This window comes from Aquarana catesbeiana, linkage group LG05 (assembly GCF_042186555.1).
Source record: "Aquarana catesbeiana isolate 2022-GZ linkage group LG05, ASM4218655v1, whole genome shotgun sequence".
In the NCBI taxonomy this organism is placed as follows: domain Eukaryota; kingdom Metazoa; phylum Chordata; class Amphibia; order Anura; family Ranidae; genus Aquarana; species Aquarana catesbeiana.
This window is the reverse complement of record NC_133328.1, coordinates 81,314,385-81,335,745: the sequence shown is the minus strand read 5'-3', so window position 1 is coordinate 81,335,745 and position 21,361 is coordinate 81,314,385. Positions and strand designations below refer to the sequence as shown.

The following is a 21,361-nucleotide window of genomic DNA, read 5'->3' as shown; positions in this document are numbered from 1 at the left end:
GTATCTGGATAAAAGGGGTTTTTTTAATAGCCCTTTCAGGACCAAAGGCAAGTCCCACTTTGGAAAAATGGGGTAAATCGGAGTTCGAATCTTAATTGCTGCTTTAAGAAACCTAGTCACTAGTGGCTCCTTTGCCCATTAAATATATGTTAGCACTGTTAATGCCGAGATTTGTTGTAGCTCAGACCCGCATCTAACCCCGACTGAAGAAAACTCAGAAAATTGGTCACGGAAGGAGCTTGAAAGGAAAATCCTTATTGGGTAGAAAAGCTTTAAAATCTGTGCCATACTCGGTGATGGGTAGACTTGAAGGCTTCCTTGCTGATAATAGGGTTGACATGACAGACTCGGAAAGATTGAGATCTTTCAGCTTGTCCCTCTCAAAAGCCACGCAGTCAAGGCTAGGCGGGCCGGATCAGGGTGAAACTGACAGTTCTGAAGCAGATCTTGGGACTGTGGTATACTGATTGCAGGACAAGTCGCCAGGTGGCAAAGGAGAGGAAACCAAAGCCTGGGCCAGAATGGAGCACTCATTGCCAGAACCCTCTCTCCACAATTTTCATCAACGATCTGAGTAAAAAACATTGCGGTTGGAGGAAAAATATACATGCGACGGAAATTCCACTTTTGGGAGACTGTATCCTGGCCCAGAGCTTGTGGGCAGAACAGGAGAAGAACTGAGGAACCTGACGATTGAAGTTGCCATTAGTCCAGCCTGGAGACTAGCATCGGACGGAATTGTTACCCAGTCTACGAGGTTGTTGGGCCTGCCTACTGACAGGTTGCTTGTTTTGCTCCACCATGGAAAGTAATTTTGGATAAAACAATGGTAAGTGAATCTTCTGATGGAGGGAATCGCGATGCCACTGGCTCAGAAGGGAGAACTGAAATCGTCTTGTGTGCCACTGTGCCCATGGACCTGCCGGGATACAGGCAGTTAAGCTCCCTAAGAAACTCATTCCCTCTTGGACTGTGATGCAAGATGAGGACATCATCTGCAGGGCCTCTGCCAAAATACTATTCACCTTGTCCTCGGGAAGGAATATCCTGTATTGGAGAGTGTTGGAATGCATTCCCAAATACACAAGGGTTTGAGCAAGAACATCGTCCAAGTAACGGAATATGCGTATGCCGCTCCGCCGTAGATAGGCGATCACTGTGACCAGTACTTTTGAGAAGCTTCTTGGAGCCGAGCTGAGGCCAAAAGGGTAGGCATCTGAACTGGTAATGCTCGCCTGCAAAGGAAAACCTCAGAAAACGTTGATGCACCTCGTTCAACGGCACATGAATATAAGCATTATCGAGGTGGATGGAAAGCATCAAATCTTGACGACTGATTACTGTCGTGATGGTCCTGAGGGATTCCATCCAAAAGGGTTGTGGCTCTAGGTAGAGGTTTAGGTTTTTTAGATCCAAAACTGGTTGCCACTTGCCGGACACCTTTCAAACGAGAAAGAGTATATCCCCTGTTCTTGTTTGGTACTGGCACAATGGTATGAAATGTATGACTTTAGTGATGCTCGCTTCTCTGTGGAGGCAGAAATTCAAGGCGCCAGGAGACACTGGAGAGAAGCCGCTGACGTCAGCAGCTCGCGGTGATCATGAGAGAAAGCATTGAGACAAGGAGGGGGGGGGAAGAAGAGAGAGAGAGAGAGAGAGAGAGAGAGAGAGAGAGAGAGAGAGAGAGAGAGAGAGAGAGAGAGAGAGAGAGAGAGAGAGAGAGAGAGAGAGAGAGAGAGAGAGAGAGAGAGAGAGAGAGAGAGAGAGAGAGAGAGAGAGAGAGAGAGAGAGAGAGACACACACATATAGGAAAGACTCAGACACACAGCATGCCTTCTAGCATATTATGCCTGCGTAAAATTCCGGCACCAGGATTGTCCGCTTCAGGAAGATTCATCTCCAACCAGGGACCTTCTACTGCGGGGACTCCAGGACGACAATACAGGGACATCTGGAGCAAGGACAGAATAAGAACATGTTCTCCAGGTACTGCCCTGTCTTATGCTGCTAGTAAGAAATGGCCTACATGGGTCAAGGGGCAGCGTTAACCCAAGGTCATGATGGCATGGAGCTGAGCCAGGAAATATATATTTTTAATATATTAAACGTACACACAGTAACATATGAAAAAGTTTGGTGCAAAGCATAGTTTAACTGGGTTACAGGCATGTACCTTCAAAGGATTGGTTATTGACAAAAAAAAAAAAAGCTGAGGACCCCCCCCCCCCCCCGCCATTTACCCTTCCCAGCAAGCATCTTTCTTTTTTCTAGAAAGAATTAAGGACAACTGAGAGAAGGGTGTCCTGTATTGTACGCCAAGAAATAGGTAATTTTACAGGTAATTAAAAAAAAAACAATTTTCATGTTCATACAGTAAAGCACACAGATGATTGGGATATCCCAATGCAATACCCAATAAGTGGAGGGGGTAAAAGAGGCAGACCAGAAATGGTCCAGAAACCTGAACCAAACAGTAGCCCGAAAAACCTGGTGACCATAAGCTGTCGTAGCTGAGGCCTGAAAAATCTACCTGATCAAGTTTGGTAAATGTGTGAACGGAACATCAGGTGGCGACTTTACAAAACAGTGCATCCTGGGCTTTTTGGCATCAGGCTTCTAACAGATCTAGTAGACTGAGCACTCACTGGAATGGGAGGTGCCCCAACCTTGGTTAAAGAGGTTCAAATCACAACCTGAGAGACCCACCTTGCAGTGGTGGAACGAGATGTAGGAAAATGAGGCAAGATCTCTCCGGAGCACAAAGAGGCAATCAAATTGTCCAATTGAAAAAGTGATGGCTGCAAGCTATACTTTAACAGCTAAAACGACATTTAGAGTGTGCAGCATCACCTCCTGAGGGTGTTTCGGAAGAGGACAAAAATTACAGAAAAAATATGTCCTGTCTGAGGGGAAAAGAAGACATCTCTGTTGGCAGTGGGAGACCTCATCACTTTGAATAGCCAGAAAAGGCTCCAAACAAGATAAGGCAGCCAACTCCATCACCCTCTTGTTAGAGGTAAAAACAATCAGAAAAACTACCTTGGCAAAAGGAGTATCCTGCAGCACCGATAGTACCAGGTTTGGGTCCCACTAAGCCACCGATTAACATCTAGGGGGAATGCCGTGACCAACCACCTATACTAAGAACTTAATCACTGAGTGAGATGACTAAGACCATTGAAACGGATTAGGCAAAGTTGTTAATTGTCCCTTATTCTTACTCCGGGTCACTTGCTGATCCAGCCCTATTTGAAGAAAAAACAGGATATTTCCTTCAAAGTTCTGGTGAGGGCTAGCCCTCCACTGTTCACCATTGCACCGCATCGTTTGTCCTGTGGGGGGAAAAACTGTGACCAAAATGGTGCTCTTAAGTTTTGGAATGATGTCAGAATACTGAGAAGCCTCATGTACCAAATAATCAAACACAGAAGATGCACTGCAGCCAGAGGGAAAACACAAACAGGCTCTGAAGGAGAGGGCATGGATGCACAAGTGCAGCCTTTGGGTCCAGTTAACCAACCTGGCCAAAATTCTTCTTAAAATTCTTACACAGTCATCCAAAATTCCTCAGTGGGAGGGGGAACCAACACTGAAGGGGTTAAGGCGTACCCCAAGGAGTGATATGACCCAGGTAGAGGACAGAGGTTCAGGATAACCGAGTTGGATCCCGTAGATGGTAAACTGCAAGATCATCTGGAACGATTAGTGGATTGCAAGTTGGCAAGGCCCACAGGATCGCTGCCCTAGTAATCCACTATACTCATATGTAAATTAGGGAGTTCCACAAGGAGTACTCAAAAAAAAAAAAAAAAACTGCAGATGCAGGGAAGGCGATGCCATCTGTGATCCAGTCACTGAAAGGCAGCAGAAAGAAGAGGATATCTTGGACTTCTGTGAGGAGCCGGCTGGAACTTAGGCACAGATGAAGAATTAGCGCACAACAACATTTCTTGGCACTCACATAAAGTGGGCCTACCTTCTAAGAGAGGGTTGCAGGCATTACAGGGCACCCAGTGTCGAAGAGCAAAAATAAGTGTGTCACAAGCTGCATATAACACTTTCTCTCAGCAGGGTCTGGGAATGGCCTTTTAAGGCAAGGTTCACATATAGGCAGTGTGGGAAACGCAACGGGTGTCAAAGTTAATGACACCGCAAAACGCAGTGCTTATTGCAGAATTGGATCGCATATGTGTGAACACCTATGTGATCCATGCAACCACCGAAGAACCTTGACAGACAAAAAAAAAAAAAAAAAAAAAACACATTTTGATAAAAGTTGAGTAGAAGATGTAGGTTACATCTCTAAAAAGAGAAGACCTAAAAAGTCAGTTCTATGATAAAAGTCAGATATAGACATAATCTGCAACAAAGATGTAATTTTGTTAGGATGCTTCCGATGTGCCAATTACTTCTAAGGCTTAATGTACATGGGACGTTTTTACAACCTCTCCTGAACGATTTAACTTGACAGATAAAAACCCACGTTTAAAACGTCTATTTTGCCGTGTTTAGAAAAGAAAATGTAAAAACGCCTGTAAACGGAACGCGGCTAAACGCCGGTACCGTGTTTAGCGTCGGAAACATAAGATAACATCCAAGAAAGAAGCCAATTGCCTCTGAACGTCTGTTTACCAGCAGCAGTGTACATGAGACCTAAAAGGAATGCAGACACTGCAACTTCTCATCAGAACACAGAAAATGCACCAGCTGATTAAAATTAGTCACTCTCATTCAGGATCCGTATACAAAAAACAGTGGAACAAACAGTTTTCTGCAGACCAGAAACAGGTAGGAATCTATAAGTTTGTTAACCAGTTGTCTGGGGCAATTTTGAGATTTCTCACATACATGGTTAAAGTCATCTTTTTTTGTTAGAATTAAACGTTGCAGTTTTTCATATTGTATATTTGAACAGCTGTTTACCAAATGCAAATTATCATGAAAACCACACTTGTGTTTGTGTGCACTAAAATGCATTTAATACCCATTTTTTGATTAAAAATAAGTATGATGTTGCGCCGAATACCAAACATGTCGAGATTTAAAATTTTTGCATGCCTGTGAAATTGCAGCAAACTATGGTGGCTAAAAAATCTCCAAAGACGACACAACAGGTTACCAGTTTAGAGTTAAACAGGAAGTCTGGTGCTAGAACTACAGATTGTTCTCACTCTGCAGTTCACGGCGACACCTCACATGTGGTACAATCCCTGTTTACATGTGTGTGCAGGACCTATGTTTGCGTTTGCATTTGTGCGTGAGCACAGGAAAACCGGGATAGCACGGCACACTATATATACACACATACATACACAGCGGGTAATATAAGTATTAAACGCGTCACCATTTTTCTAGGTAAATATATTTCTAAAGATGCTACTGACATAAAATTTTCACCATGTCTGACGCAATCCATACAAAGAAACCAAAACAAATAAGTTCAGAAATAAAGTTGTGTAATAAAATGTAATGACACCGGGAAAAAGTATTGAACACGCTAACAAACTTATTTAATACTTGGTACAAAATACTTTGTTGGTAATGACAGCTTCAAGACGCAGGGCTCCTGTATATTGAAACTAGTTGCATGCGTTGCTCAGGTGCGATTTTGGCCCATTCTTCCGTGGGCCTCTTCTATGAACGCTGATCTTTAGTTCTTGCCATAGATTTTCTATTGGATTCAAGTAAGGTGATTAGCTGGGCCATTCTAGCAGCTTTGTTTTCATCTTTGAAACCAATAGAGGGTTTTCTTTGGCTTGCTGAAATGGCCACCCTCGTTTCAACTTCATCATCCTAGTAGATGATAGCGGATTTTTATCAAGAATGTCTTCGTACATTTTTCCATTCATCCTTCCCTCAATGATATGAAGTTTGCCAGTACTGTATGATGAAAAAGAGCCCCGTCGACACTATAATGTTCCCACCTTCAAACTTCACTGTTGGTATAGGGGTGTTTTTGGGGTGATGTGCAGTGCCATTTGACCTCTAAACATTGTGTATTATGGCATCCAAAGAGTTAAATTTTGCCCTCATCTGACCAGACTATATTCTCCCAGTATTTCACAGGCTTGTCTAAATGTTGTGCAGCAAACTTTAAATGAGCTTCAACATGCTTTTTCTTCTGCAATGGAGTCTTGAGCGGTGAGCGTGCATACAGGCCATGGCAGTTGAGTGCATTACTTATTTTCTTTGAAATAATTGTACCTGCTAATTCCAGGTCTTTCTGAAGCTCTTCAACAAGTGGTCCTTGGCTCTTGGACAACTCTTCCGATAATGCTTTTCACTCGTCAGAAATCTTGAATTCTATTGATCGGTACACGTGAAGATGCTTACAGCACAAATGATACAGTATCTGCAAAGGCAGATTTTAACTAAATCCTTATTAAACACAGAGTGTATTATGGCCGACAGAAATGCTAGTTGTGAAACTGCCAGACTGGATGAGCTGGCTGTATAAATGGCAAAACCTAATCTAACTAGTAACTCATTAATCTGCAATAGAAAAAATAAAAAAACAACACTACTACAACTACCCCAACACAATTTTCTGTTTATCTAAAGATTAGCAGTGAGGGCTTTTTCTCTAAAATGCAGGCACTACTGTGCTTTACACTGTACAGTTACAATGCAGGGTTAAAAAAAGAAAAAAAAATCTACTAAAAAACTACCCGATTTGTTTTGCCTATGCACACTGCTATTTGTAAAAAAACACTGCACATAGTGGGATCAGGCCCCTAACGAAAAAACACAATGGCATTTAAATGAGCATTCACTTATCACATGTCAACTGTCTGATGACAATCAACAGCTTAGAAATACTAGGGCTTTCTAGGTAGAGTACAGTCACCTACCTAAAACAGGTTGGTAATACAGAAAGTAGTAAAACATGCATGTCCTACTGTGATAGATTAATAGAATAGATGGTGGAAGAACTGCAAGATCTACAACATGAAAATGCAGCATAGCAGGAAAGAATACTCACATCTCAATACATCAACTATTAAGTCCATGTCAGTGCTCAGCTTCTTGACATGGTCCAGATTTGCTACGGTCAGAATTGGCACATATTGATCACTGTCCATTTGTGATATAAGGTACATGTCACTGGCAAGGTTCTCTCTGGGGAAAAAAAAAAAAAATCTCATTTAAACACTAGGATCATCACAATCTTGAGCATGCCATGAACAGCAACTAAAATGGAGTTAGGTGTGAACATAAAGGGGTAAATGGGAAATGATGGCCACCAAATGAGCAAATGGTGCCTTGGACTGTTTTTTTTTTCATTCAGCTTTAGAGTTCACCACAGACCATATTAACGTCTATAACCACTTATGTATCAGCCAAATGTTTTTGAATGGCAAAATGACGGCATCCATTTCTGTTTAAGAATGGGCACTGCAGAAATCACTCTAGGGCAGACAGTGCAATCAATAATAAATGTGTTTACTGAGGTGTCATTGGACAGATTGGTTTACAGACACGTTGTACAGATCTGATCCAAGCATCTCTGTACCATGTGATCGCTGCAATGATCAATTACTGCAATCACATGTAAACGGTGTAGTGTTTACATCCAAGAGCCTGTCCCTTCCTCACAAAAAGAGGGGAGAAAGGAGGATCTAATGAATCATTCGTTAGTTCCAGATCAGTGGCTGCTGCTGATTCAGGGTGGAACAGACATCTTGTCTGCAGCCAGTCTCTATTGTGATCTGTATATTACCTCCTCTCATTTTATCCTGCACATCTGTAGTATACATGAACCCCCTTCTTGTCCATCTTCCTTCTGCGTATGACCTGTACAATTTATTTATCTTGTGCACCATTACCAGGTTCCATGTTTTAACTCCCCCTCAATATCAGCAGGTTTTTTCATTTAAAAAATAAATGGTGTTGCATGATCGTATATGAGAGTCAAACCAAAAGAGCATTAAAAAATGGCCTGGTAATAAAGGGGTATTACATGTTAGTACTGAAGTGGCTAAGGTTGGGCAAAAAAATAAAAAAGGTCTATAAAACAAGATCATTCTATCCTAAAGGGGAAGTGTGGGAAATCAAACTAAACACACCAATAAGGCTGCAACATCAGTCTGATGCTGCAGCTGTCCCCCGCTGGCTCTAAAACGGAGTGATCACTCTCTGCTCTGCACCTCCTAGTGCTCACTGTAAGCATCTGGCTTAAGCATTCAGCGATGCGCTGAGAGGCTGAGCCAGTTGCCGGTCAGGCATCTTGGTGGATAACAACAATTTGGGATTGTTCCAACGCCTGGACAAGCTCTGATCTCAGCAGACTATTCTGCTGTCGACTTAATCTGGGTCACAGGAGTGCAGAAATAAATGCAAACTTGTGACCCAGAAGAGAAATATGGTTAAACATAGAAAAGCTATGACCACATTTTTAAATACCATGGACATACAATTGTGAGAATTAATAAGTTATGTTTGATGGAAGCTATTTTTTAGGGCAGAACGGGCTCAAATAACATTTTTATTCTTTTGCTGCAGAGTTCACTCAAACAGCTCCTAATATCACCTAGGGATTCCAATAAAGGTTTGTACACTTGAGTTTTGAGGTCTGTATGTATTGCATGCCCTAATAATTTCTACTGTAGATATCCCACATGCCCTAGTTAACATGGTTCCCATTATAAAAATTGTAAAAGGAGAAATGGGGATGCATGCCTGGGCGCAAACACAACCAGAATGATGGACAGATTGTCACACTGGGGCTCCCCCGCCCCTCATGCTGTCACAATGTTAAATAAAACGTGGCGAAGCGGGGCTCTGCCTGCGTCACTTATTCACAGTGTGCAGTGAATGGAAAACTACAAGGTCCAGCAGCCTTTGTGGCTGTCGGCTTGTAGTTTTCAGCAAACTACCATGAGCACCATGGTAGTTCATGCTCTCTTCTGCTTGCCCGTACGGGATGTATGCACACACAGATACACTGGCAGATGTTCTGGAGACCTGCATGGCACCAACAATCTGCTGATCACCGATGCAATGCTTTACAGGCTCCAAAATAAAAAAAAAAAAAAATGCATTTTTTTACCTGCAAAAACATTTGCATTTATTATTGTTTTCTAAAAGTGAACTTCTCCTTTAAGCTCTTGGTATACACTCACTGGCCACTTTATTAGTTACACCTTGCTAGTCCCGGGTTGGATCCCCTTTTGCCTTCAGAATTGCCTTAATTCTTCATGGCATAGATTCAACAAGGTATTGGAAATATTCCTCAGAGTTTTTTATCCATATTGACATGATAGCATCACACAGCTGCTGCAGATTTGTTGGCTGCACATCCATGATGCAAATCTCCCGTTCCACCACATCCAAAAGGTGCTCTATTGGATTGAGATTTGGTGACTGTGGAGGCCATTGACGTACAGTGAACTCATTGCCATGTTCAAGGAACCAGTTTGAGGTGAGTTGAGCTTTGTAACATGGTGCATTATCCTGCTGGAAGCAGCCATCAGAAGATGGGGACACTGTAGTCATAAAGAGATGGACATGGTCAGGCCGTGGCGTATAAAACAATGCTCAATTGGTACTAAGGGGCCCAAAGTGTGCCAAGAAAATATCCCCCACACCATTACACCACCACCTCCAGCCTTAACCGTTGATACAAGGCAGGATGGATCCATGATTTCATGCTGTTTACACCCTACCATCTGAATGTCATAGCTGAAATTGAGAATCATCAGACCAGACAATGTTTTTCCAATATTCTACTGTCCAATTTTGGTGAGCCTGTGTGAATTGTAGCCTCAGTTGCCTGTTCTTAGCCCACAGGACTGCTGCTCACTGGATTTTCTGTTTTTCGGACCATTCTCTGTAAACCCTAGAGATGGTTTGCATGAAACTCCCAAAAGATGAGCAGTTTTTGAAATACTCAGACCAGCCTGTCTGGTACCAACAGCCAAGCCACATTCAAAGTCACTTAAATCCCCTTTCTTCTGATGCTTGGTTTCAACTTCAGCAAGTCGTCTTTACCACGTCTAAATGTCAAAATGCATTGAGTTACTGCCATGCGATTGGCCGATTAGCACTTTGTGTTACCAAGCAATTGAACAGGTGTACCTTATAAAGTGACCAGTGAGTGTATGTTATCAATGATATTGTTGCTTGCGGGGTCCTTCACTTTGGTAGAGCACGCCATTATATCTTTCACAAGATTTTGATAAGCAAAACCAAATGTTTCAATAAACCGTAAATGTACTTTGCCTTTGAAAAAATATGCTTAAATACCAAAAATTAGAAGAATTCAAATTCTATATATAGTTTATGAGCCAATATCCAACAAAGTAGAAGATGTATACTATGAAGAGTCATGTAGGTCAGTTTTTATTTCCTACAAAAGTTCCTTTATGATTTCTATTCTCACAGAACACAGACTGACATTCACAGAGTACAGGCAAATAAGTCAATGCAATCAATAGTTAAATGGGGAATATTCTCTAGGATGGCATTTTATAGACATAGGCCTCTTTCACACGGGGCAGATCAGTCATGATCCGCCCCGTGAACACACGCTGGCTCAGCGGGGATCGCTCCGCCGATCCCCGCTGAGCAGGAAGATGACAGGTGCATCGCTGCACGCTGTGCAGCGACGGACCTGTCAGAGCGCCGCTCTCCCCTATGGGGGGATCGGATGATGACGGTCCGTAGTGTCCGTCGTCATCCGATCCGATAACGGAGGGAAAAGTAGGTTTTTCCTCCGTTACACTTTTCGGATCGGAGCGGGGTCGGATGTCAGCGGACATGTCACCGCTGACATCCGACGCTCCATAGGGATGACTGTATGTCCGTTTTTCATCCGAAAACGGATGGATGAAAAACGGACATACGGATCATCCGTGTGAAAGAGGCCTAAACCAAAAACTTCCCATGTACAGTTATATTAGCTGAAAAAAAAAAAAACAGACGTGATACAAAGCAAAAGTACAAATTTATAAGACTTTTAGCATGTCATACCGAGACAAACAAAATTCCAGTGTTTTCTTAAGCACATCACGCAGATCTTCCTGCCCTTCTGTCTGTGGTAGATCATTTGCTCCTGAAAAGGAAATTAAAAATAAATAAATAAATAAATACAGCTTTCGACATAAAAGAGCTGATGAACTGGCAGGTTGTGGATAAACATATTGCCACAAACTACATGAACTTTACATAGCATTACTAAAAACCTAATGTCTAATAATTATTACTGGCCTACACAATAACAAGTATTTAAGAGGGAATCTATCCGAACACACGTGGGGCTACCCTTGCTAAATTTTTGAGGAAGCACGCCCAGGAACATGAAAAGCATATGGTTCTTCTGGATCACCAACTCACCAAGGAATAAAGTTAAGATGAATAAAATAGCCCTAGGGTTTGCATCTTTAAAATCAAGTTATTTTTGTCTTGACAGGTTCTATTTATGATTTTGAACATCCTTATTTAATAAAAAGTGCCAAACTCCTAAGAGCAGTAACTTACAGCAGCTTAAGAGATAACGTAGCTCTGCTAAACAAAAAAGGGGAAAATGGGGTTAAACAACCCCGAGACTTTTAAGGTGCTTAAACTTTAAGGTAGGTAGCATAGATAAACTTGATTGTGCCATCTTTTATTTAAATTACCTTTGTTATTTACCTAGATTGTTTCCCTTTTTCAAGATGGCGCTGTTGACCATTGCTGTCAGCGGATGACTTGTCCAGCTTTTTCTATCTTGTCTGGTTATTTTCCCTTTTCCAAGATGGCGCGGCCGGCCTCTACTGTGATGAATGACGTGCTCTGCGGCCCCTGTCACTCAGCGCATGCGCACTGCAAACGATGGCGCGGTTAGCGTCACGTCATTAAGCCTCCGCCTTTTTGATTATCCACACGCCCCCCTGGGCTTCCTTATTACACGTCCGCATCCCTGTTGTGACATCAGATGCCACCAGGATGGAAGGACTATAAGAATGCGGTTATACACCGCAATCCTGTGTCGTAGGCTCCCTGTTCAGGGGAGAGGTTGTTTCTCTCCCACCCCATGCCTGTCTTAACCATCTTTATAAGTAAGGGCTCCATAGGTGACTCGGTTTGATCCCTGAGTGGTTTACACATATTGACCAGCATGTATTTTGTCTTTTTTTAGCTGTAGCCTTATACATTTACCTTTTTGGATACCATTCAAGTTCATTTTGATCCTTTAATTGCTGGCTGAGAATTTCCATATTTATGGTGACTCTAACCTGCCGTTTGTGCTTGCAGTGAGGTTTTTTTTACCTCCAGCAAAAGTTTTGATTCCACTTAAGGTAACCCCTACGTCAATATGGTGCTCAGATTTGATGTCTTTTTTTCATGTGTTTGATATTTTATCCTTCATATTTTTCCATTAAGGATATACCAATTCTTTGTCCTTCTGTGGCCATAGTGGATGGAAATTTTTGTTTGAGTGACCTACTTGATGCCTTGTGTCTCTGATGTTATTCATCAGCAATATTCTTTTACCAATCTAATTCGTATTTAATCTCTGGCAGCCTGGTAAGATTATGGATTTTGATAGATTGATTATTTGATTGTTGTTTGATATTTTCTGATTCTTTCAACTGTTCATAGTCTCATATGACATGCTATCCATATATGCACCTATATATTCTATATTGTAGAGTTTATGATGTAATATGATGTCTTATTTGTGTATTTCTTATTGTTTCTAGTATACCACAATCTATACCAAAACTCCCGAGGAAGCTCCAAATGAGCGAAACATGTTGAGTGGTATCTATTAAGTGGTATTTTTTTTCCACTGTCTGCCTAATATTGGATGTAAAATTAAGACAATTTTTAATCATGTTGAATAATTTGTACTAATTGTAATACAAATCTTTTTTTATGAATAAGTTGTACATGTTTATCTATGCTACCTACCTTAAAGTTTAAGCACCTTAAAAGTCCCGGGGTTGTTTAACCCCATTTTCCCCTTTTTTGTTCATATTAAATTTGTGGGATGCGGTGCTGAGTTTTTGATTGTTCCTGCTCTCACTACTGTTATAGCTCTGCTAAAGTACAAGATTATTGTTTTGCTTCAATGGGTTACTGAAACTCAGGGCACACTGCTAAACACAGTTAAAGAAGTTGTAAAATTATTCGATCCACTTCTGACTAAAGTCCAGGCTACAGGCATGGCAGAATTTACCTTTGACACTCATAGGTAGGGTGAACTTAGTGAAAATGATATTTTTGCCTCTGTTTCTGTATATATTTTGGAATTCCCCTGTTTGGATTCTGAGATATATATTCAAAAGAATAGATTAGCTCATAACGACATTCCTTTGGCAGGGACAACACCCCCCGCATTAAACTTTGGGTGCTACAGCTGCCGTGGAAACAAGGGGGATTGGCAGTCCCAGACTTTCATAGATATTTCTTAGCGGGTCAGCTAGTAATCGTACATAGGTGGTTTGTTATGCCTGAAGACGACACTGCTAACACTCTAGAGGCAGCGGTTGTTGGTTCTTATGAGGCACTGAAACATCTCCCGTTTCAGGGTTTTAGGGCTCCGTATAGACTCACGATATCCATGCGTGCGACCAGTAGGACATGGGTGGCAGTGACCAAGATAGGCAATGCTTCTGAGATTTCTCCTCACACACCACTTTGGAAGAATCCTAAATTAACACTTTTATGAGCACCCAGATCCGATCCTCTGGACTAAATTTGGTATTAGGACACTGAAAGACATAGTGGGTGGTGGGGAACTTCTACAGTTTGACGCCCTTAAAACTAAGTTTAATCTTCCCAACACTCACCTCTTCCGTTATCTTCAGCTCAGGCATGCATACAATGCCCAATTTGGAAATAATGGAATTACTCTGGAAATGAGTGATATTGAGTCTCTACTGAGGGAGGACACTTTGGACAAGGCCTTGTCTACAATATACAAACAACTGTTCGGTGAGGGGGGAGATCTCCTTGCAAAGTGTAGGGCGATGTGGGGTGAGGTGTTCCCCCAGATGAACGGGGATGACTGGGACGATGTATGGGACATTAATTTTACTAGATTGGTTTCTGTTGGAGATCAACTAATTCAATTTAAATTCCTTCATCGCATATATCTTACTCCAGCCAGATTAGCTAGGATGTTCCCTACCCGGTCACCTGGTTGCTGGTGGTGCAGCTCCCTCACTGCTGATTTTATGCATATCTTCTGGAATTGCTCGAACATTCAAGCATTTTGGAAAGGAGTTACAGAATGTATAGCAGAAGTAACAGCCATTCCTATACAGCCCACAATAGAGGTGTGCCTTTTGGGGCTGGTGGACAATCTAGCCCCAAAGAGAGTAATTCGTACTTTGCTAACAATCCTGCTCTATTACGCTAGAAAAAGGATAGTGTTGTCATGGTAAAAGCCTAATCCTCCATCTGTGTCAGCGTGGAAGGGTGTGGTGAATAGGGCTGCACCTTTATACAAGGCTACATACATTAGCAGGGGCATACCACAAAAATTTGATAAAGTGTGGGGCAGTTGGATGAATAGTGAAACTACAGTGGTGGATTGAGTGGTACCTAATGGAATATGCTTACAGTGGGTTTTAACATGTATGTAACTATCTGACATATCTTAAATGTTATCATTGACTGATATTGTGATAAGGTGGCCTAATTACTATTATCTTAGTTTTTTGTTTTCTTTTTTTTTCACTGTGCGAAGGTCTGGAGGAAGGAGGAGGGACCCAATGCTGAAGAAATGTAAATAGTTTATTTTGTGTGTGGCCCAATGGGTCTTGTATGTACCTGTTATGTTAAAAAAGCAATAAATAAAACTTTAAAAAAAAAAAAAAAAAGTTGTAAAATTATAACTCTTTACAACCCTATTTCCAAAAACGTTGGGATGTTGTGTAAAATACACATAAAAATAGAACACAATGTGCAAATGTCATAAACCCGTATTTTTTCACAATATAAAATAGAAACCATCTCAAATGTTTAAACTGAGAAAAGTATAATTTTCAGGAAAAGAAAGGCAATGCTGAAATTGATGGCAGCAACACGTCTCACCTTTTCAAAGTTGGGACAGGGCCATATTTACCACGATATAGCATACCCTCTTTTCACAACCCTGTAAACGTCTGGGAACTGAGGAGACCAGTAGCTGGCGTTTTGGGGGAGAAATGTTATCCCATTCTTGCCTGATATCAGATTTTTCCTGGTCAACAGTCCTGGTTCTTTGTCGTATTTTCTTTCAGAATGTGCTAAATATTTTCTATTGGTAAAAGATCTGGATTGCAGGCAGGCCAGTTAAGCACCCGAATGCTTCTTCTATGAAGCCATGCTGTTGACATAGATGCAGTAGGCAGTGTAGAATGATGCCAGGCCTGCCATGAAAAAGACATTGTCTTTCAGCATTCATGGTGCCTTTCCAGATGTGCAAGCTTCCCATTCCATACGGGCTGATAAGCTAGAAGGTCCCTCTTCTCGTTAGTCCTTAGGACACAGTGCCCATGGCTGCCAAAAAGATTGTCAAAATTTGATTCATCTGACCAAGGAAAAAGTTTTCCACTCTGCAACAGACCATTTGAGCTTTGGCCCAGAGAAGACACCAGTGATTCTGAATCATGTTCAGATATGGCTGCTTTTTTGCATGATAGAGCTTTACCTTGCACGTGTGGGTGGCATGGCGAACTGTGTTCACAGACAGTGATTTTTGGAAGTATTCCTGAGCCCATGCAGTGATGTTCATCACAGAATCATGCCCGTTTTTGAAGATGCGGTCTGTGGGCCCGAAGATCACAGGCATCCAATATTACATTTTGGACTTGTGCCTTGCACACAGAGATTTCTCCAAAGTCTCAGTCATTTTGTTCTGTAGATGATTTGCACTTTGCAATTTTACATTGAGGAACATTATTTTGAATTGTTCGACAATTAGAAACAGCTTTTCACAGAATGATGAACCTCTGTCCATCTTTACTTCTGAGACACTTTCTCTAAGCTGCTCTTTTTATACCCAAATCATGTTAATGATCTGTTGCCCAATTAGCTGAAAAATATTCTTCTAGCTACTCGTTAGTATAGCTTACTTTGCCAGCTTTTGTTGCCCAACATTTTCTGAGATGTGTTGCTATCAATTTCAAAATGACCCTATTTTTTTCTTAAAATGGCACATTCTCATTTCAAATATTTGATGTGTTTTCCATTTTCAATTGTAAATAAAATATGTGTTTGAGATTTGCAAATTAGTGCATCGTTTTTATGTAGATTTTACACAGCGTTCCAACTTTTTTGAAATTGGGGTTGTATATAGTCTTGTAAAAGAAATCTCAGCTCTCAGCTATATTGTACATCCAGGCAGACAATTATTTCCAGGTACACGTTCTAAGTTCTCAACCTGCTCACTGGGCAATGAGTGCTACATTCCCTCTGTCTAATCAGAAGGTAGTTGCCAGGCAGAAGTACTGTGATGTTCTTAACAGTATGGTGCATTACAGAAACTGAGCAAAAAAAAAAAAAAAAAAAAAAAAAAATCAAAACCTTTGTCATCCTTGACATTAATTAAAATATATATGGACTTGAACAGTGTATTTTGCAGATTAAGAAAGAAAAGCTAAACTGCATCTGAGTACCAAAAACGCTAATTATAGGGGATGTAAAGGAAAGGGGGGTGGGAGACATTTTGCGCTCCCCACTGACACCCACATTTTAGGGTGCGTGGGGGATGAGGAGTTGTTGGAGGAATCTTGCGCTCCCCACTGACCATTGCTGTAGGGGCATTTTGCGCTCCCCACTGACCAGTGTGTGTGTGTGTGTGTGTGTGTGTGTGTGTGTGTGTGTGTGTGTGTGTGTGTGTGTGTATTGTGCTGCCACTGACAGTGCATTTTCTTTTTTCTCTGACAATAGTCACACATGCAAACTGACAGACAATAAACTTGCTGGTCTTTTATTCAAAGATTGGTGACCCTGGTTTAAAGGATTATCAATCTGAAACCACTGCAAAAGTATTTACAGGTTTTCAGATCAGATTAGGACTAGTCTTCACATTTCATATCATGTGTTATAGTTAAACATAGCTTATCTTTAACAAAAATGCATATATACACATACAAACGTGAATACTAAAATGATTTAAAAAGGGACGGTAAAAGTTGACAGTTCAAAGATCACAAAATGAATAAAAATGTTTTTCAATGATACGATTACCTGAATGTGAGATTTCATGCATAGATTCATATTCTGAGTTTCCCAGAGTTATGGTATTCATATCTGTTTGGTCCGATGTGGAAACTGATGGAGACGGGTCTTGTGTTAACCTTGCACTGACACCATCCCCATTGGCATCCAGTCCTGAAATGCATTAATGTTTGAGTCAATTAAACAAAGTCCACAAGGTAGAACCTTAATCTTGTTCTGTTTTCCCAGGGCTTGCAAAAAGTAGCTAGTTCATATGTCTGACTCCTCCTACTCCCCCAACAAGCGAAGAAACTAAAGTAAAATCATGAAAGCGAAGAAGCAACTATGTCATGTTCGTAAGCTCCACTTACCCAATCCTTCAGTGCTTGTCCATATGAATACAATGGAGGGCAGGGGTGGACATATTTAGAAGTCAGTTAATGTCATTTAGCAGTCAATAGGCCCTTCTACTACCATGAGACCATAAGATACTACTGGCAAAAGAAAAAGCTCATGAGGCACCCATTGTAATATTGGCTACCAGGATCCTGAGTACAGTACAGGAGACAGGCTTGTTAAAATCATTAGGACTGTGTTAAATGCAGCTATACTAAGGTGACTGGAGATTGGCAAAAAGGAACACTGCAGGGACATCCTCTATCAGGCATATGCCATTAGCAGACCTCCAGCTGAGGAAGAACTACAAGTCCTATGAGGCATAGCAAAACTGACAGCAACAAGCATGACACTCAGAGGCATGATGGGAGTTTTGCAAAAGCCGGAGGTCCACTAATTGCATATCCCTGCTCTATATAATCCCTCCCACTCCTGGCTAGCCTGAGTTTTATAGGGAGAGCATAAGAACAGAGGACATGGGCCTATACTGTACTCCAAGAAACAGATTTTACGGTCAAAAAAAAGTCAAAAATGCTATTTTCCTGATTGTACAGCACAAGACACAGGCCTCTTAAAAACGATTGACTGGCACACCCAAAAGCAGTCCAACTTATAGGTGGGCAACACAGAAAAGAATTACAACAAGCTAACAAGAGCTTTACAGGCTCAGAGCAACTTGAAGCACCATATGCCTGAAACTGGAATCAGAGGGGAATTAAGAACCTGCTTGGTAGAACCTAAACTTTTGAACAGAAGCCCAGATGACAGCCTTGGAAACCTAAAATGGAAGTTTGATGCTGAAAAGCCCAAGAAACACCAACGGATCTGCTAAAAGGTGCTTTAACAGGGAAGAGAGGAACCCTCTCCTTCAGAAGATAGGCTCTAATAATTTGGCAGGACCACCTTCGGGAGGAAGGAGGCCTTGTTGTCCTTGTACAACAATAAGAAGGCTCTTTACAGGACTCTCCTCGTAGAGGTGATAGTCAAAAAAGACCAACTTACTGGTAAGGTCAGACAAGAGTATATTCCTAGCAGTCTCAAAGGGGTCTCGTCTAAAGAGTAGAGATAAAAAAAAAAAAAAAAAAAAAAAAAAAGGATTAGGATCCAGAGGGGACACAAAGGAAAAAACAAGGGTAGAAATGTGAGCTCCCCCTTAACAAAGGGCTTAATCTTTGAGAGGCCGAATGTCTCCAGAACAGCTAAATCTGAGATTTGTCCCAAAATTGTACCCAAAGGCCAAATGTTGGTCCAGACAAGTGGCGGCTCATCCAGCAGGCTGTTGCAGGAAAAAAGTAAATACACATAAACTAGATAATCATATCTGCCTAGCAACAGGCGATCCGTCCGAAAAATAATTTAAAACTGTATTCAGAACACTGAGTAAACAGCTTCTCCACACTTACTGGCAGTCTTCTATTGTGCTAATAGGAGCTCATTAGGAAGGGCCGAAATACCGACCTGGCCCGTCTATTGAGCTCCCTGATTTGCACCTTGCACCAGGGGGTGGAGCTCTTCCAAGTGGAAGTGAGGAAAGTGTGAAGCTGGGAGGAGCAGCTCGCTGTACAGCAGCCAGTGAAGGAAAGGAGGGAGAGAGGGAGGGTCCAGGAGGGAGGAGATACACATCACCATTCAGCACATTTCCCTTCCAGCAAGCTTCATGCAAATGTGGCAGCAGGATCATGGACACAGATTTGTCTCAGTGATGACACGTGATGCTGTCATCAGAAGGCGCAGGCTGCAAGTATGTGCATGTGGTTCTAGAAGTGCCCTGCGCCGGGGCTAGACAGCTTGTTTCTTTACACAGGAAGGTGAGGGGATGACAAGCTTATGTGCCAGACTCGAGCACTGGCTCTGCTGACATGTTATCTTAACAGTGTGCTGCTCTCACACTCAGTGCAGGAAGGACTGACACCTGTGTGCAGGCACTGATAATGGGCAGGCAAAATGCAGCAGGGTAAACATGTCCTGTTTCGTGAGTGTTCTGAATGGAAGAATCTTCAACCGCGAGTAGCAAAACTGGATAGAGAATAGCAGGCAGAAGATGTGGCTCTGTCTGTATTTGAGAAAAAAAAAAAAAAAAACACTAAGAGAAACTCTGTATGTCTCCCATCCTGTACTAGAGCTGCCAGTGCATGTTGGAAGTTGTACTCCCATAGGCTGAAATACAGAATTGTTCCTTTTAGGGAATGAAGTCTTCTATATGGCTGCTGAGAGTGGGGGTGATGTGGCGACTACATGACTGCCGAGGATGGCTTTCCAGGGGACAGCTGCATGTAGGAGCACATAGGCAACCGATTTAGAATTCACCACAATGTATTGCTTCCTAATTTTATTACAGAAGAGAGTTTTACACCTACAAAAGCCTTCAGCCTATTGATTGCCACACTTTGAATAGACGGCACAGACTAAAAGTTGTTTCTTTCTTTCCCCTTAGGATGTCTCAGTATATCCCATAATAGGGCCCCTAAAGCCCTATTATGAGATATACACTGAGACACCTTAAAATGGGATGTACTGAGAGTGACAGACCCCCTATTATGGGATATATATTTTCTCTTTCAGTATATCCCTAGCGCCCCACCATCTTAAAATTTAACCAGCCGCCACTGGTCCAGACCAGACTGGAAGGAGAGCAGAATATGTCCCACAGAGTTATACAAAAAGACGGCAATCATCCCAGTTTATAACTAGCCTTTGCAGTAAGGTTGCACATGGAAGGGTCCTTCCATGTGCACCCTACTGCAAAGACTAGCTATAAGAGTTAGGATTGTTGCCTTTTTTTTGTATAGCTTGTTAGCTAGATTTGTTATGGGAACATATGGTACATATGGGACATGCTGGTAAGTTAATTGGCTTCTGTCCAAAAAAAAAAAAAAAATAAATAAAAATTGGCCCTAGTATACGAATGTGAGTTGGGGACCTTGGATTGTGGGCTTGATGTGAGTGTGCGATGTACGTGTAGAGTGCTGCGTAAATTGACGGCGTTATATGGGTACCTTAAATAAACAGTAATAGATGAGCATCTTAATGAGATGCAATGTATAGGGATAGGGACAATTTTAGACATGCACCCACACTCGCTCAGGTTGAACTGGATGGACTGGTGTCTTTATTCAACCTTACTATGTAACTATGTTTCCTTCCTGGGCTTCGAATGTATCCTTGTGCCTTTCAGGAGAGCGGGTTCACTCATGGCATGGTTTGAAGAAGCACTGAGGTCAGTGTGAAACGCATGCGTCACCTCCTGGGTTAGGGCACTGTCTTTGTTGGCTGTTTATTGCTATTTTTTGGAATAAAATAGTTGGAACGTTCCTGTGGTGTGCAGCCGTTCTTTTATTCCCATCATCATGGCTGGCCGTGGCTTGCACCCAGCGCATTCGGACTGTAGTGACTGCTCGCCTGGAGCGGCATCTTCCTTGTTTGAACCACTGTAGGCATACCTGCCCTTAATTTATCTACTGCTATATATGCTCCAAACTGGAGGCTCTGAAACAGAGTTATAGCGGGATTCCGTCCTAAAAAAAAAAAAAAATTAAAAGTCAGCAGCTACTAACACTGTAGCTGCTGACTTTAAATAAGTACTTACCTGTCCTGGGTGCCCGCAATGTCGGCCGCCCGAGGCCAACTCGTCCCTCGGGTCCCGGCACCACCATCCTAAGGGAAACAGGCAGTGGAGCCTTGCGGCTTCACTGCCAGTTTCCTACTGCGCACGCGCGAGCAGCGCGGAGCTCCGTTCTGTGAATGGCCCCATGGTGTTCTGGGAACACACACAGTTCCCAGAAGACAACGGGGCTGCTCGCCGAGGAGAAGAACACACCGCGGAAGAGGCAGA

At 42.1% G+C, this 21,361-nt stretch overlaps 1 protein-coding gene across 1 annotated transcript in view; it reads right to left on the bottom strand.

Moving 5' to 3' along the window:
- Positions 1-21,361, bottom strand: part of LARP4B (La ribonucleoprotein 4B) — a 176,733-nt gene that overhangs the window by 35,663 nt on the left and 119,709 nt on the right. The window contains exons 5-9 of the mRNA XM_073632734.1: positions 17,164-17,307; positions 10,972-11,053; positions 6,983-7,119; positions 3,232-3,245; positions 1,026-1,235 (exon numbers count right to left, since the gene is read on the bottom strand). Coding sequence (XP_073488835.1) covers positions 1,026-1,235; positions 3,232-3,245; positions 6,983-7,119; positions 10,972-11,053; positions 17,164-17,307 — 587 coding nt within the window. The remainder of the gene's footprint in view (positions 1-1,025; positions 1,236-3,231; positions 3,246-6,982; positions 7,120-10,971; positions 11,054-17,163; positions 17,308-21,361) is intronic.